Genomic DNA, 14,811 nt, shown 5'->3' with positions numbered 1-14,811 from the left:
TATACCCTTCTTATACTTCTAGACGACTACTCGTTAGTCGTCTATACTATATAATATATTAATAGAGACCTAAAGCGTACCTAGGATAACTATTTCGACTCCCTTACTAATTAGACCGCTATTTAGTAGCAAGACTATAAGACTATTATACTAGACACCCTTAGAAACCCTATACTAAGGCAATAACACGCTTAGGACTAATACCTTCGAGCTAAACAAAAGACTGATTAATCGGCTCGCTTATTTAAGGCCTATTTAAAGACCCTCGAGGACGATTTGCTAGCTAAGACCGACTCTATCTAGATTTCCGAAATACGCCCTAAATTGCGATAAGAATTAGTCCTTAAATTAGACCGCCGTCGTATGTTCGAATAGGCCAACCTAATATGTATTTAATTTATAGTCGAAGTAGAAACAGCCGAGCGGGCTATTTAGCTCTAGTAACGACTAGAATCGAGGATCCGACTAGCTAGTACTAACCGCGGCAATCGTAGTGCCTATAGAGGCAATAGCTAAGGGTCCTACTAGAACAATAATACTAATAATAGGAATAGTAATACCGACCGTAGAAGAGGCCGTAGCCGACGACTATATAGAGGAGGCCGCGATAGGGGCCGTAGAAGGGGCTCGTATCCTTATAACGCTAACCGCTCGACTAATAGTAGCTATAGCAACCTCCTAACTAGATTAAAGTGCTTTAATTGCGATAGTACTAGCTATCTACTAGGCTAATGCGACAAACCTAGGGATTAGGCCTAAGTCGACTATACTACCGCTAAGCACCGAAAGCATCTCTTAGTAGCTAACGCTACCCCTATAGGCTAACCTTCTAATTAGTCGAAAAAAGAGTAAGCGCCGCACTAACCGTTAGCCTCGTACGGCGTAAAACTATCGATATTGTACTAGCTATTATACGAACCTGTCTTATATAGGATACATATAGAGCTAACTATAAGACTAAGGTTATACTAGATCTAGGAAATTTAGTTAGTGCCCTTATTAGCTATCGCCTAGCTAAGTAATTAGACCTTCGACAATTAAATAGAGCTAACCTACTAACCCTTGCTTAGTTTAATAACGCTCGGCACTTAACCTATAGAGCCTACTATATTCCTATAGTTCTAAAGGACGACCTCGGCAATAAGCGTTTGTTAGACTTTACTGCCTATATAGTAGATATAGACAGCCTTCTATCTAATATTATTATCGGCAACCCTGTCCTTAAGTACTATACTATAGTTATAGACTTAGGCAGTTAATAGTAGCGATTTAGAATCGCTAGGAAAGAGGACATTAAGTATATCGACGTTAGCGAGTGCCCTAACGATATTAGGGTCCTATTTATCGGCAACCTAACTCTAGCTAATCCGACTACCGACCTACTCGGTAGTAATAACGACGAACCTATACCCCCTAATAGTATAGACCCTAATTAGCTTGCTCGAATACTATAGCCTGCTTAAGAGACCTATATTAATGTGTTTAAACACTACCTAGTATCGACACTGCCTATATTTAAAGAGACGGATTATAAGATTAATATTATAGAGGGCAAAGAGGTCCCCTTTAGGCCCCTCTATAATCTTAGTAAGCGAGAGCTCGCTATATTACGTAAGTACCTAGATAAGAACCTAGCTAATAGTCGAATTTAGTATAGCAACAGCCCTGCTAGTACACCTATCCTGTTCGTACTAAAGAAAGATAGTAGCCTACGTTTATACGTTAATTACCGTAGGCTTAACGCTATTACTATTAAAGACCGCTATCTACTTCCGCTTATTAATAAGACCCTCGACCGCCTTTCTAGCGCCTGTTTCTATACTATATTAGATATTAAGGATGCGTACTATCGTACCTGCATTCGTAAGGGCGATAAATAGAAAACAGCCTTCCGTACCCGTTATAGCTATTTCGAGTACTTAGTTATGCTATTTAGGCTAGCTAATGCCCCTGCTATATTCTAGTCCTATATTAATCGGGCCCTATTAGGCCTATTAGACTACCTCTATATAGTTTACCTAGACGATATCCTAGTCTATATATACTTACCTAATATTGCGGAATATTAGGCCGCCGTACGTAAGGTACTCGACCGCCTACGGGCCTATAGCCTATATTATAAGCCTTCTAAATATACCTTTGCTACTAAGGAGGTGTCCTTCCTTAGCTTCCTCGTATTAACCGAGGGTGTTAAGGCTAATCCTAATCGGATTAAAACGATTACTAAATAGCCTGTTCCTACGTCTATTAAAGAGCTTCAATTATTCCTCGGTTTTGCTAACTTCTACCGCCGGTTTATTAAGAGCTATTCGAGGTATGTAATGCTATTAACTAAGCTTACTAAGACTAAGGCTAATCTATCTAGAGAGTTTAAATAGACTAATAGAGCACAAGCCGCTTTTAACGGTTTAAAGGAGCGCTTTACTAAAGTCCCCTTGTTATACTACTTCGTACTAAGCAAACTAATCCGCATTAAGACTAACGCTTTACAGTTTGCTATATTAGCTATTATGTCCTAACAATCGGATAAGGACTATTATTAGCACCCGATTGCCTTCTTTTTACGGAAGATAATCGATATAGAACGTCGCTACGAGACCTACGAGCAAGAACTCTTAGCTATTATCGAGGCCTTTAAGTACTAGAGGCACTACCTCGATAGGGCTTAATATACAATACAGGTCTATATAGACTATAACAACCTCCGTAGCATTACTAAGGTTACTAGGGTTATAGGTCGATAGGCTAGATAGGCCGTCTACCTCGCTAGGTTCGATTTTAATATATTATATCGGCTAGGCGTAAGTAACCCTACCGATAGCCTATCGAGGCGACCTAATTACGATAGCGAGACCTAACATATTAATTCTTTGTTTCTAACCCTATAGTATAAGATTGCTATAGCCCGTATTGTTAATAAGCACGCGTAGGATAAGCGGCTTACTAGACTCCGCGACGGCTTAAAGCATATTAATGCTCTTACTATATTAATAGTACGTATTAAGGTAAGGGCTAAGGACACAGATAGGAGAAGTTATAATAACTCCCTAGTCGATATCGCTATATATAGTAACAGCGATTAAAGCACTAATGCAGTTAATCCGGCTACTAGTGCTATTAGATGCATATAATACATACCTCGTTCGATAGTAAGGGTACTATTAAATAACCTTACAAATAGGGATAGTTAATCGTTTATAGATAAGCTGTTACGTACTTAGCTAAGGGACGCCTTTGCTACTAAACGTATCGATAAGCTTGTAAGTAGGCGAAAGACTCGATCTAGTAAGAGTAATAACTAGTCGATCGACGATAAGGGTTACTTAAAGTTTAAGGGCAGATACTATATCCCCGCTAAACAATCGATTAGGCAAGAACTTTTAAAGAGGCACTATAATAGTAAGCTCGCTAGTTACTATAGTACAGAGAGGTCGTACGAGCTCCTATTACGTATATACTACTAGCTAAATAGTAAGCGGTATATAAAGGAATATATATAGACCTATATAGTTTGCTAGCGAGTTAAAGCACTAAAGCACTTACTATTCGGCGAGTTGTCTTCACTTCCTATTCTAAAGAAACTATTTATAGAGCTTATAATAGACTTTATTATAGGCCTTCCGCCTACTAAGCGTAGGGGTAGCAAGGACATCTTTAATGCTATCCTTGTTATAGTAGATCGATTTACTAAGGGGGCTTGTTATATCCCTACTCGGAAGGATTAGACTACTATTAATATAGCTAAAGCACTATAGAACAATATCTTCTATAGCTACTAGGGAACCCCTAAGGGGATAGTTTCCGACCGAGGCTCGACATTTATATCTTACTATTAGAGTAAGATATGCCTATAGCTAAGACTCAAGCATCGCCTATCTATAGCGTTCTATCTATAAACAGATAGCTAAACCGAGAGGCAAAATGCTACCCTATAGCAGTACCTACGTAGTTACATTAACGAGAACCCTAACGACTAGGTTAACCTCCTATAACTAGCTAAATTCGTATATAATAATAGTGCCTACTTATTAACTAAGGTGTCGCTATATATAGCTATAATAGGCTAGAACGCTACTATACTACAAGATCCCCTATCGCTCGAGGCCGAGCGTAAGGAAAGGGAAGCGGGTTAACCTAAGACACTAGTAGCAATAGAACGTATCTAGAAGATGCGAGAAATCTATACTAAGATAGCTAAGAAGCTAACAAAGGCTTAAGAGTATTAAAAGACCTATTATAACAAGCATTACACGCTAATAACCTTTAAGTAAGGCGACATAGTTATGCTTAGCACTAAGAACCTCCGTATCCGCAAACACCTATTACCTAATAGCAAAACAAGGCCTAAGCTCGCACTAAGATACATTAGCCTATTCCGTATTCGAGAGGCTAAGGGCATATAGGCCTACTAGTTATAGCTTCTACCCTATTATACTATCTATAATACCTTCTATATATCCCTCCTTAAACTATACTACTAGCGCGAAGGCGATGAAGCGCCTACTAAGTTAGAAGAAGTCTTAGCCGATAGTGAAGAGCTGTAGTCTATAGAGCGTATACTAAAGCATCGGACTAGATAAGGTAAGAAGGAGTACCTTCTAAGATAGTAAGGCTATTTACCTAAATAGGACTCGTAGGAGGCTAAAGATTCCTTTAAGGATATAGCTAGGTTATTAGATAAGTATTAGACTAGTGTAAAGAACAAGAAGAAGGCTAAGGGCCTATAATATCGCCTAGGAATAATGCTACCTCCGGGATACTATTAGCTAACTAATTAGAGGCAAGCAATTGTTAGTAACAAAGGACAATAAGACTATACTAGGCGCGCTACGACGCGTTAACTAATTGCCTGCTCTTTTAAGGACTCTACCTCTTTACTAACGCGCCCTATAGGTCCCCCTCTTATTCCCTTATTCTATCGAGGCCTCGAGGCCTAGGCAATCGGCGAGGACGGCGCAGCCGGCGCGGCTATATTAGTAATAGTATTACGGAGTATATTACTATTAAGAAAGGAAGGATATAGCTATATTAGTAACGGTATTGCCGAGTTGTTATTAGTTAAAGAAGGAAATTAGAAGAAGGTAAAGTTAGCGCTAAGACGACTAGCGCCGCTATTATTAACATTACCTGCTATTGTCGCTATACTTGCGAAGACAACCTTACCTATACTACGGCCTAAGGCCGGAAGTGCGCTATACTAATCGAGTTAAAAGAATAGCTATATTAAAGGTTTAATTAAAACTTTAAGGCTGAGTTAATACTTTAACTAAGTTAAAAGATTAAGCGACTAATAGACTAACTAAGGGCAAAATCTATAGAGCTAAGCTAGCCGGGGTCGATCTTGCGGACAATAGGTTACTCCTTAATCTTTCCGACCCTTTAAGCGAGGCGAACCTTAACTATTACACTTATAATAGCCTTTACCTATAGAAACTAGAAGAACTGAGTTTTTTAAAAAGATATAATTAGTTAACACTTAAAGGCTGCCAAACCTAACTAATTAGGGCTAGTAAAACTACGATAGTAAATAATAGTCCTCGTAACAATAAGAACAATAACCCTCGGAAGCGGATAAACCCTCGGGAGCGGATATTGCTAGGTCTTTTAAGAGTAGACGCAAAGAACTTAGTACGACATTACTTAGAACGGAGGCAGGGCTGTAATACCTCGTACGTCTACCTATTATAGTAGGGAAGACGCGCTCGTATTATAATTAGTCGAAGGCCCCTAATTCTTATAGATATATATTACTTTATAGGTTATTATATATAGGAATAGCGCAGTTAGAGTTAGACATTATGTCGGAAGGTAAGGTTTGATATAGTTATATAATTAGGTAGTTAAGTATTTAATTTAGCGCGGGCTAAGCAGCTTATTAGGCTTGCTAAGTTAGCGGCAATAGAGGTCGTAGAATATAGACAGGCTACGAGGGCGCGGCCTTTAGAAGGGAAGCGTATATTAGGGCTAAAGAGGCTATACGTAATTAGTATGTAACTAGGCTAAGTAAAGCTAGGGTCTTAGTGCCTTAGGCAGGGCTTGGCGCTTAGTAACAGGCTAACTTGCCTACCTTCCTCCCTCTCCTCCTAGCTCCTTATCGAATACTACCTATACCTACTACTACCCTATCTACCTACTAATATAACCCTTCTTATATATCTATAGCGAGTAGTACTATCTAGAACGCGTAGGATAAGCCTTATTTTAAACGCCTAGTATAGCTAGTACTATATAAACCGGAACGCGTATAGCAAGTCTAATCCGAAACGCTTATAGAAAGTCTTAAATACCGCTAGTATAATCGAGTATACCGCCTTAAGCAAATAGCGCTAGATTAAATACCGCTAGATTAGGCGCAAACGACCGATACAGTATCGGAAATACTACTATCGTAGCCGCTTAGCGTTACGATAGATACTACGACTCCTACTATCTCTAAACCGCTTATAAACTAAGAAATTTTAAAGTTCCTCGGCTATACTAGTTAGAGTCGACTTTTAGCTTATTTTAAGTCGTACTAAGCCTAAAGGGGCCCGCGTTTTTGTTGCGTTGTTATATATATTTTAGATTTAGATTTAGATTTGGATAGAACTACAAGCTATCTCATATAACTCCGTCTGCTGGATTGTGCAGCTGGTCTGCAAGCGCTTCCGCCATACCGCGGCATCAATGGCCATATTGATGTCTCAGTCACCATGGCGTGCGTGGGTGGAGCTCGTTACAATTCAAGCCGCTCAAGCAATACACTCGTTATCAGCATCGGAAAAATGGTCTTACTCGCAGCTGTCTTGGTCCTTCTGCTGGATTGGGCCGCCGCGGCATTCCACCATCTAATAACAGAAGACACGATATTGCTGCATTGGAAGCCAGACGCTCGACAACGCCTGTCATTTAGCCATGACGAGCCATCACGTCTGCTCGACACGTCTGTAATCTAATTTAGTCATCCTCATCGGAATCTTCTTCCTCATCAGACTCGGTCTCATCACTGTCTTCCGCCTCCCTCAATTTCTTCCCACGCCGGCCACCATAATCTTCAGAATCCTCGGAATCGTCATCAAAGTACTCCTTCCCTCTCTCATCAAATTTCCGTTTCCCTCTCGGCGGAACAATCACATCCTGATCAAGCTCTCCTTCTTCATCATCCAAAGTCTCCATCAACACCCTTCCTCTCGCCCACTTATCGTACTCTAACTTGACCAAATATTTATTCCATCTCCGGTCATGCGCAGGAAGATTCCTAATTCCATCGACTTCATCTTCTGCACCGCTCGTATACCTCTCAACTTGTTCCAGTACTGTTTCTGCTGTCGCTCTGTTGCTAGGGTAGAATTCTAGACACTTCATGATCAGATCACACAAATTTTCGCCGTATCGTGATCTTTCTGCTTGGGTGAAGTCGCTTGGTCGTCGCTGTTCCTCGGGCTGCATGTTTTTCCAATCATCGATGTTGTCGGGATTTAATTTTAACTTGATCATGGACCAAATTACGAGACCGATGGCCCAGATGTCTGTGGCGCTGTTCGGTTGTGTTCGTACCCCTCTATCTGGTTCGAAGGTTGTTTGTTCCTGTTGATTGTCAGCACAAGCAATTCATCAGGCTTCGTGGAATTTGTTGGGTTACCGGTGCCCTCCATCCTGGCGTGCCGTATGGACGATAGTTGGCATCGAATTTTTCTGGCGTGAAGAACGCTGGATTTGGATGCGGGTTTTCCATTGCAAGGCCAAAGTCTCCCATCTGTGTGAAGTAAGCGACTTGAAGTGTGACATGTGATAGTATTGCCTACCTTGGCTAAAGGATAGTTTGCATATGCTCCAGTGGTATTGGTCCCGAGAAATACTGCTTCTGTATCAGATCTAGCTCATCGCTGTCAACCTTGTACGCTTACCATTATCCGGCTTGATATCCCTGCAAATCGTCAGCATCAAAAGTGATTGTTAGGTAGATTTGGGTAACTTGCCCATGCACGATGAACCTCCAACCAGGTACTGCTGCATTCAGGTCACCTTGCTTCATCAAGAGAGCAACTTTTGCCAATGACTCCAAAGTAGCCCAAACGAAAGGCTTGGGAATCCAGCTACGTCTTGGTTCTCCATCAGCATAATCATCTCTGTAGCCGTACTTTCGTAGAACACTATCAAGGTCACTGTGGCCACAATACTCCAGGTAAACTCTGAACGCATTGAAGTGCTTCTTGTCGCCATCCGGGTACTTCCTATCTGGATCCTTCCGCCAATTGTGGATTTGTACAACGCTCTCACTGGCCGCGCAGTCTTTGAGACGATGCATGCATTGGACCTCGAGAGGCTTTTTGTAGTCATCGTCCCAACCGTTCGCGGCGGGGAAGCCAGTGACGGTGTCTTTGATCACAATACGCTGGCCCTGTTAGCATTCTCAGCCGATATCTCTATCTCACTCGGACTTACATCGACGATCAACCCTTGGGCATTCTGCTTGACCCAGATTTGCACCAATCCTTGTGAACCTTCAGCGGTTGTCTTGCCAACAGCTACCCAGCCATGTCTCAGAGCCCCAATTCGCGTCCTCACAGTCTCCTTTTCACGTTCCTCCGCCTCGGTCTTTCCGTAGACTCTATCATGCGCACTGAGTGTCTCGCGTGCCTCGATGTCTCTCTGAACCGTACCCAGCTCCTTCTCAACTCTGGTCCAAGTGTCTATGAAACCATCGAGCTTTCGTTTGCTGGGTTGATCCCTTGCTTTCTCTTCAAACATTCGAATGGTACATTTCAGCTGGATTTGATGAAGCCTGAGCAGTCGCGCCAGATCTTTGAGGTAAGAGACATATTCTTCTGCCAGGGCTGCGGCGCCCTTCTCCCCCTGAGAAGGTTGCTTTGCGCGCTGGCTCGACAGTCGGCCATCGATTTGCTTGAGGATCTTGCTTATATTTCCCTCAATCTTTTCCTGCGCCTCTTCATTTGAACTCCGCAGACCCTCAAGATATTGCATAGCTTCGTCGCTGTTCTCTTCGGGCCTCTCCGCAATGATGTCCACAGCTTCTTCAAGCATCGTATCTAACTCGTCTCTGGCTGACAATGCGGCTATACAACTGTTTGCGTATCGTTGAACATCTTCTTCTACGGTGGTATCTGGCAATTCCTCTGGTAGAAGACCATTGCAATGGGCAACCCGCGCTTTGCAGTCCTGCACTTCCGAGAAGTATTCGGGTCTTTCCTCTCCCAAAGCGCGCTCGTTCTCGTCCCGCAGATGATCGAGATACTTCACTGTTCTTTCCTTAGCGCCGGCATCTTCGGCGTTACGAGCATCGATGAGACTTGTTAGAACCGGTCTATATGCCTGTCGTGCTAAACTGGCATTAGTCTCTCGCGCATGAGAATCTTCGAAAGTCTCATCGGGATCGGTTTCGATAAGCGGCGAAAGTATCGCCCTTTGCGCATTCCAGGTTTCGAGGGCCGCGGCCAGCTGAGGTTGATCAACGACTTTGTTCCAATTTTTGGCAGCTGCATTCTGCACAGCTATTCGCCATGATCAGTCAAAGTCTCATCTTATGTATTCATCATCTTACTCTTCTCCTGCTTGTATTTGCCATTGACCCCCTCTGGCTTCGTGAATTTCCACGCCTCAAGCTCCAAGTCTCGGAAGCGCCCGCGAGCGATATTGCTGTCCGTACTGTCTGCCATAGCCTCAGTCAGATTTGGATGTGCTTACTTGACAGTATAAGCTTCGCAAGCTTGCTGTAAGTTTGCTGTTGCCACAAAAAATGCGTCCTTAGACAAAGATCGCGTGGCGTCCAAAAAGGGAGCAGCAGCTATTGGCACAAAGTCATTAATCCGGTCATGATCCTAGGCTCGTTGTAGATTGTTAATACAACACGCCCCAGAAAGAACGATGCAAGTCCCTCGAGAACTTCCATGCTATGCTTCTGCATTTGGAGTCATGTCATCTTCGCCGAGCTGTCGACGAATCGAGCCTGTCTCAGCAATCTCTCCATCGGCCTGTATATTCTTCAGCCTGTCAAAGGAGCAACGAATGAACATAACACTCAAATGACCTTAACGACCACCTCACCCTGTATACTTGATCCATACCTGAGCAAAGCCTAAAGCGCCCTCAGGCACGACCTCCAGTATCGCAGCCTAGAAGCCTTGCATAAAGTTCGGTGGCAGTGTGCTGTTCTGTGGCAGGATTTCTTGGCACGTCAACAAGGCAACTGCATTAAAGGAGTCTAGTCCGTGGTGTAGTGAAGCGTAAATGGGTAGAGCATCGATGCCGAGATCTCTTTCTGCCTCTACACATCGCACGCTTCGGAGAAGGGGTGGGAGTATCAAGCATTCGGCAAGGCATTCCTGTGAAGCGCCAACCAACCACAGTTCAAACTCATCTTTTAAATCAAGGTGGTGAGTATCCAGCCTCTTCTGGCACAGTATGAGCCGCGATCTAGGTTTCGAGACGCGAATATCGCAGCAGATGAGGCTGAAGCGGTGCGAAGCCCTGTGGTGACCGAAGGGAGGGCGATATGGATCGATGATGAAGTCCTCGGGCTAGAACTTATGGTCTTAGATGGTCTCCCATCTTCGTGATCTCTTATTCATTGTTGTTCCTCCTCTTTGGTGCTCCACCTTCGAGATGTCAAAGTCGTTGCGGGTCGTGGTTGCTGAGGTGAATGTCGGCAGTTAGAGCTACTCATGGCGGAGTCGTGACTGGGCCTCGATTGGCGCAAGAGGACTCCCAGCACAGTGTGAGATGGAAGACATGGTGTATGCAGATGGACCATGGCGTCTCCTCCACGATAGATATGACTTATGTCCACCATCTGTGTATAGCCTTCCGTAGCGTCCGCCGATTGCCGTTCCACCACTTGCCTCGCCTCTTGTTGTTTTGATCGACTCCTCCACTAGTTCTACGCAGCGCCTCGATCACCGACGCACCATCGAACAAAACACGCAGTATGGCATTCGGGCTGGCTCAATCGCCGGCATCTGACTGCTGTAGCAGCGCTTTTGGACCCCGCGTGTCCTTCGGCTGTCGACAAGAGAAGGACGACGTCTGCGAGGCCCCCATGGCCGTCACAAGAGTTAGGCCAGCATTCGCGGAAGTAGGCGCCATGGACAATGCCGCTATGCAGTACAGTACGAGCGCAGATGGCAAAGCGCGCACATTGCTGCTCACGATATAACTTCTTCGTGGAGTTGTTGAGACCCAGCCTCTTCTTCATTGCCGCAGATTGCCCGTTACCACGCCAAAAGACTGTAGAGCAAAATGTGAGGAAGTGATGCATAATCGAGGCCGAAGTGAGGGTTTTGCATGTGACAGCACAGAAACTTTAAGTGGCCGTCACTTTCAGATTCAAGTTGCAACGACAGCTAGCTGTTCTTCTGCTTTGCGCACACATTCACCTGAACATTGACCACGATATTCGGACAGCCTACAACAAGACCAACCATGGCGCCAGCAAAGCAGTCTACGAAGAAGCGCAAGCACAATGCTGATGACGCTCCCTCCACTCCCGCAAAGCGCATCAAGTGAGCCACCCTGAGGCCTATCGTGATTTGAGCTATGATAACCTATCCCAGATCTCTTTGTCCAGTCCGCTCAAGGTTCTCGTTGGCCCGAAGGAAGACGTCTTCTTCATCCATGAGGACGTCATCTGCGCCAGTTCTGCGTTCTTCAAGGCGGCTTGCTCGAATACCTGGAAGGAAAATCAGGAGAAAACGGTCAAGCTCCCGACTGCAGATCCGAGTGCGTTTCGGAATTACGTTGACTGGTTGTACAACTATATCGATGGTTGAATCAGCTATAACAAGAATGATCCTTCCATCTCGGTACAATGTATGCGCCACACTGCTGCTTGGGGAAGCGATCACGCATCATTCTATAGCCGGTGTATAGGAGGGCGGCAGTACCTGCCGAGAATCGCTCTGAACCAGCTCAAACGCTACACGTTAGTCCTCAAGATGCTATCATCTGGTGCGCGGCGCAATATGTGCTCAGCGACGGTCGGCAAGCAGGAGATGGGAGCTCACCTGATCTCAACATGCTCGGAGATGGTCGAGAAGGGCGAGAGGCTACAGCAGAATTCAATTGAAATTTGTCTTGCACATCCGGTCTGGCGATATCAAGCAGAAGCACCTCGATTGAATCGGCGCGTGCATCTCATCACACCTCAAGCAAAACTCGGATATAATGCCCACCAGAAATAGTTTACTCAGCCGTATTATTTACCGTCATAACCAATATTCCTCCCACGATGACCCATATCCCGCCGCTGCTGACCACCATTTCCAGTAAGCAATGCAAGCTTGGAGTCAAGCAATTGGTTAGAAAAGCTTTAAAAGCTTGCTGGCTTGCTATTCGTAACTCTCTGTACATGAACTTCTAGAATGCCTACCGACCGACGCAGTGGCCAGGAGTATCTCTCCCAGCAACACCATTCGCCTCTCTCCTGATCAGCCCACTCTTAAGGTACACAGAAGTCCTCATCTCAATAATCGGGTCATCGCTGATACCAATACCTTCCATGTATCTCGGCTTAGGGTCGAAAATGATTCTCTGCTGGTCACGGCCTGGGACCTCACCCTCATTCATGGTCCAAAGTCTGTCGAACGTAAAAGTTCCGAGATGAACGAATTCCCTATCTTCCGGCCATTCGCTGCTCGAGTCGTTGAGGTTGTCAACGGCTGGGTCGGCGATTTGTGCCATCCAGTTGTAAACGATTGGTTTTGGTGGGTTCGCGGTGAGGCGCTCTTCGAGGTTGTCGAATAGATATGTGCCTTTCTTCTCCTTGGTCTCTTCTTCGCCCATTTTCATTACGCCTTGTGGTGGCACCTAGGATGAGTGTCAGAAACGCGAAATTCTCAAGCACTTCCTCCGACAGACTTACCAAGCGCGTACGGAAAAATGTCCTCTTTCCATCATGGCCATCAAGCGAGAAAGCATGAATTCCATGCCACTGCTCCGAAGCGAACGACATTGGCCAAAGTGGCTTCCTATTTCGCTGATACCAAGCAACAAAGGGCCAGTCTTTATGCAGCTGCTCCTCAGTGATCTTACCCAGCGCGTGCTTAAACATGGCAAGGAAACCTTCGCCACGGTCGACGGCAAATCCAATGGCAGTGTTGGTGATCAGATCGAAGTGTGTGTGTCCATCTTCAGATAAGAGAAATCTAATGGCAAGACCTCTGGGATTCGAATCTTTGTGGGTATCGGCAATATCGGAGAATCCAGTGTCACAGCTGAAGCGCGCGAGGAGGTCTGTAGATGGCTTCTCGAAGATGGGAGCTTTGGAGAGGTATTTCGCGCCTGGTGATGGGACGAATGTGCCTTTTGTGAGCTGACCGCGGGCGTGGACTGGTCGAGTGTGCTTTGGAGTTCCAAATGCTTCGCGGATCGTGGCTACGAGATCGTCGGCCACTGCATTCAGCTCTTGATTCTCCGGAAGAGGCATGTTTGCAGCCGTTGTTTCTAGCAAATGGAATCTATACGTCTAGAAATCATAACAACACAAATTTCTACGAGAGCGGCCAGCAGACCATTAAAATACTGGACGGACTTGCTTTTTGGCCTCGTTCTGGAAGCACGATGCTATCATCGCCAGAACTCAAACTCAATGCATGTACTCAGATGCCGCGTTGTGCTCGTGGTACACACATTAGAATACTGAAGCGTCTTGAACGTAACGTCCGATGCGGTTATGATCAGCGTGGTAAGCAGTTCTCGTCATTGGTGGAGGCTGTCCTCGCCGTAATGGACAGTTGATGATTGGCCACATGGCTGAGGGGTGTATAAGTGAGAATTGCAAATCGAAAGTAAATAGCTGCTGGAATTTGTTCATATGAACAGGAAGGACCAGCGCCCAGCACGCAGCTCCGGATGCCCGTTCAGCTGGTATGGTATGCGCAAGCGGGTATTTGTGATATTTGTCGTTGTCTTGCGGCAAGTGTAGCGATCATTGGCTTGTGAGGCGGCGTCTAAGCACACTTCGAGCAGTAGGGAACGAGCCGCTGAGTCGCGTTGGCCAAAAAGGTCAAGAGAGAACGAGGCGGTTTAATGTGTGGACTACTGCGGCGCTCAGGATTGATGATCAGATATCATGTCGAGCCGCCTCGAACGCGGTGGTTGGCAAGCCGGCAGGCATCGCAGCATGGACTTGAAACTTGGCTTGAAGAGAAGGCTGAATTCCCGTGGAAGTTCTTCGAGTTGACACTTGGAGTGTGTGTCCAGGTGTCAGGGTCTATTACGTGCCTGATGCCTGAGGCTGCAACTGCTGCACTTCATCTTCGGACTTCTAGATAGATTAGTCCTTCTTCCAATATATTAGTTACATTAAGTGGTTATAAGCCCCCTACGTTTCTAACGTATATAATACGTTTACTATATATTCTAATAGTTACTCCGATAGCTACGTAGCTAGCGCTCGTTACTAAAAATTACGCCGATACTATTATCGTCGCCGCCGCCCTCGAGGGTTCTAGTAGGTACTAGTCCGACTCGAGTTATTAGTATTAGCTATCCGCTATATTAGTATTAGCTATCCGCTATACTAGAATATAGGCGCGCCTATCGGCCGCCTCTTAAGACAAGTCTATAGTCTCTTTCTATATTAACATTATCGCCGTCGCTGTCCGTAATAGCTCCCTCTACAACCTCTAACGCTTATATAAGCAACATCCCTAAGCTAAAGAATAAGGAGAATTATCTATTATAGTCTTATACCGCTAAGAGTGCCCTTAAAGGCATATAGGTATAGCGCTATATCTAGGGGACCCGCCTAAAGCCTAATATTAAGTTGTCTTCTAATACGCTAGCGAGAAGACAAATCTTTAGATAACTTTAGTA

The 14,811-nt window shown here is 44.9% G+C and overlaps 4 protein-coding genes across 4 annotated transcripts; 2 read left to right on the top strand and 2 right to left on the bottom strand.

The window, feature by feature from the left end:
• Positions 1-6,754: 6,754 nt before the first annotated feature.
• MYCFIDRAFT_210606 (uncharacterized protein) lies at positions 6,755-7,737 on the bottom strand (the record flags this gene model as incomplete). The annotated part of the gene is made up of 2 exons (XM_007925736.1): positions 6,755-7,568; positions 7,624-7,737. Coding segments are annotated over 2 exons (746 nt in total), but the record flags the coding sequence as incomplete, so codon positions are not given.
• Positions 7,738-11,418: 3,681 nt separating this feature from the next.
• MYCFIDRAFT_194727 (uncharacterized protein) lies at positions 11,419-12,061 on the top strand (the record flags this gene model as incomplete). Its single annotated transcript, XM_007925735.1, has 3 exons — positions 11,419-11,498; positions 11,564-11,715; positions 11,931-12,061. 3 exons carry the CDS (start codon positions 11,419-11,421, stop codon positions 12,059-12,061), a joined length of 363 nt encoding a protein of 120 aa, XP_007923926.1.
• A 245-nt stretch (positions 12,062-12,306) lies between these two features.
• On the bottom strand, positions 12,307-13,451 carry MYCFIDRAFT_71609 (uncharacterized protein). The gene is made up of 2 exons (XM_007924530.1): positions 12,857-13,451; positions 12,307-12,801 (listed from the first exon to the last, which is right to left on the bottom strand). Exons 1-2 carry the CDS (start codon positions 13,418-13,420, stop codon positions 12,361-12,363), a joined length of 1,005 nt encoding a protein of 334 aa, XP_007922721.1. The 5' UTR covers positions 13,421-13,451; the 3' UTR covers positions 12,307-12,360.
• MYCFIDRAFT_172458 (uncharacterized protein) lies at positions 13,445-14,264 on the top strand (the record flags this gene model as incomplete). Its single annotated transcript, XM_007925734.1, has 9 exons — positions 13,445-13,612; positions 13,639-13,726; positions 13,752-13,761; positions 13,816-13,885; positions 13,919-13,931; positions 13,966-14,087; positions 14,116-14,156; positions 14,186-14,196; positions 14,230-14,264. 9 exons carry the CDS (start codon positions 13,445-13,447, stop codon positions 14,262-14,264), a joined length of 558 nt encoding a protein of 185 aa, XP_007923925.1.
• Positions 14,265-14,811: the final 547 nt, after the last annotated feature.

Source organism: Pseudocercospora fijiensis, assembly GCF_000340215.1.
Source record: "Pseudocercospora fijiensis CIRAD86 unplaced genomic scaffold MYCFIscaffold_2, whole genome shotgun sequence".
Classification (NCBI taxonomy): domain Eukaryota; kingdom Fungi; phylum Ascomycota; class Dothideomycetes; order Mycosphaerellales; family Mycosphaerellaceae; genus Pseudocercospora; species Pseudocercospora fijiensis.
The sequence above is the reverse complement of the archived record's forward strand: the minus strand, read 5'-3'. Positions and strand labels throughout refer to the sequence as shown.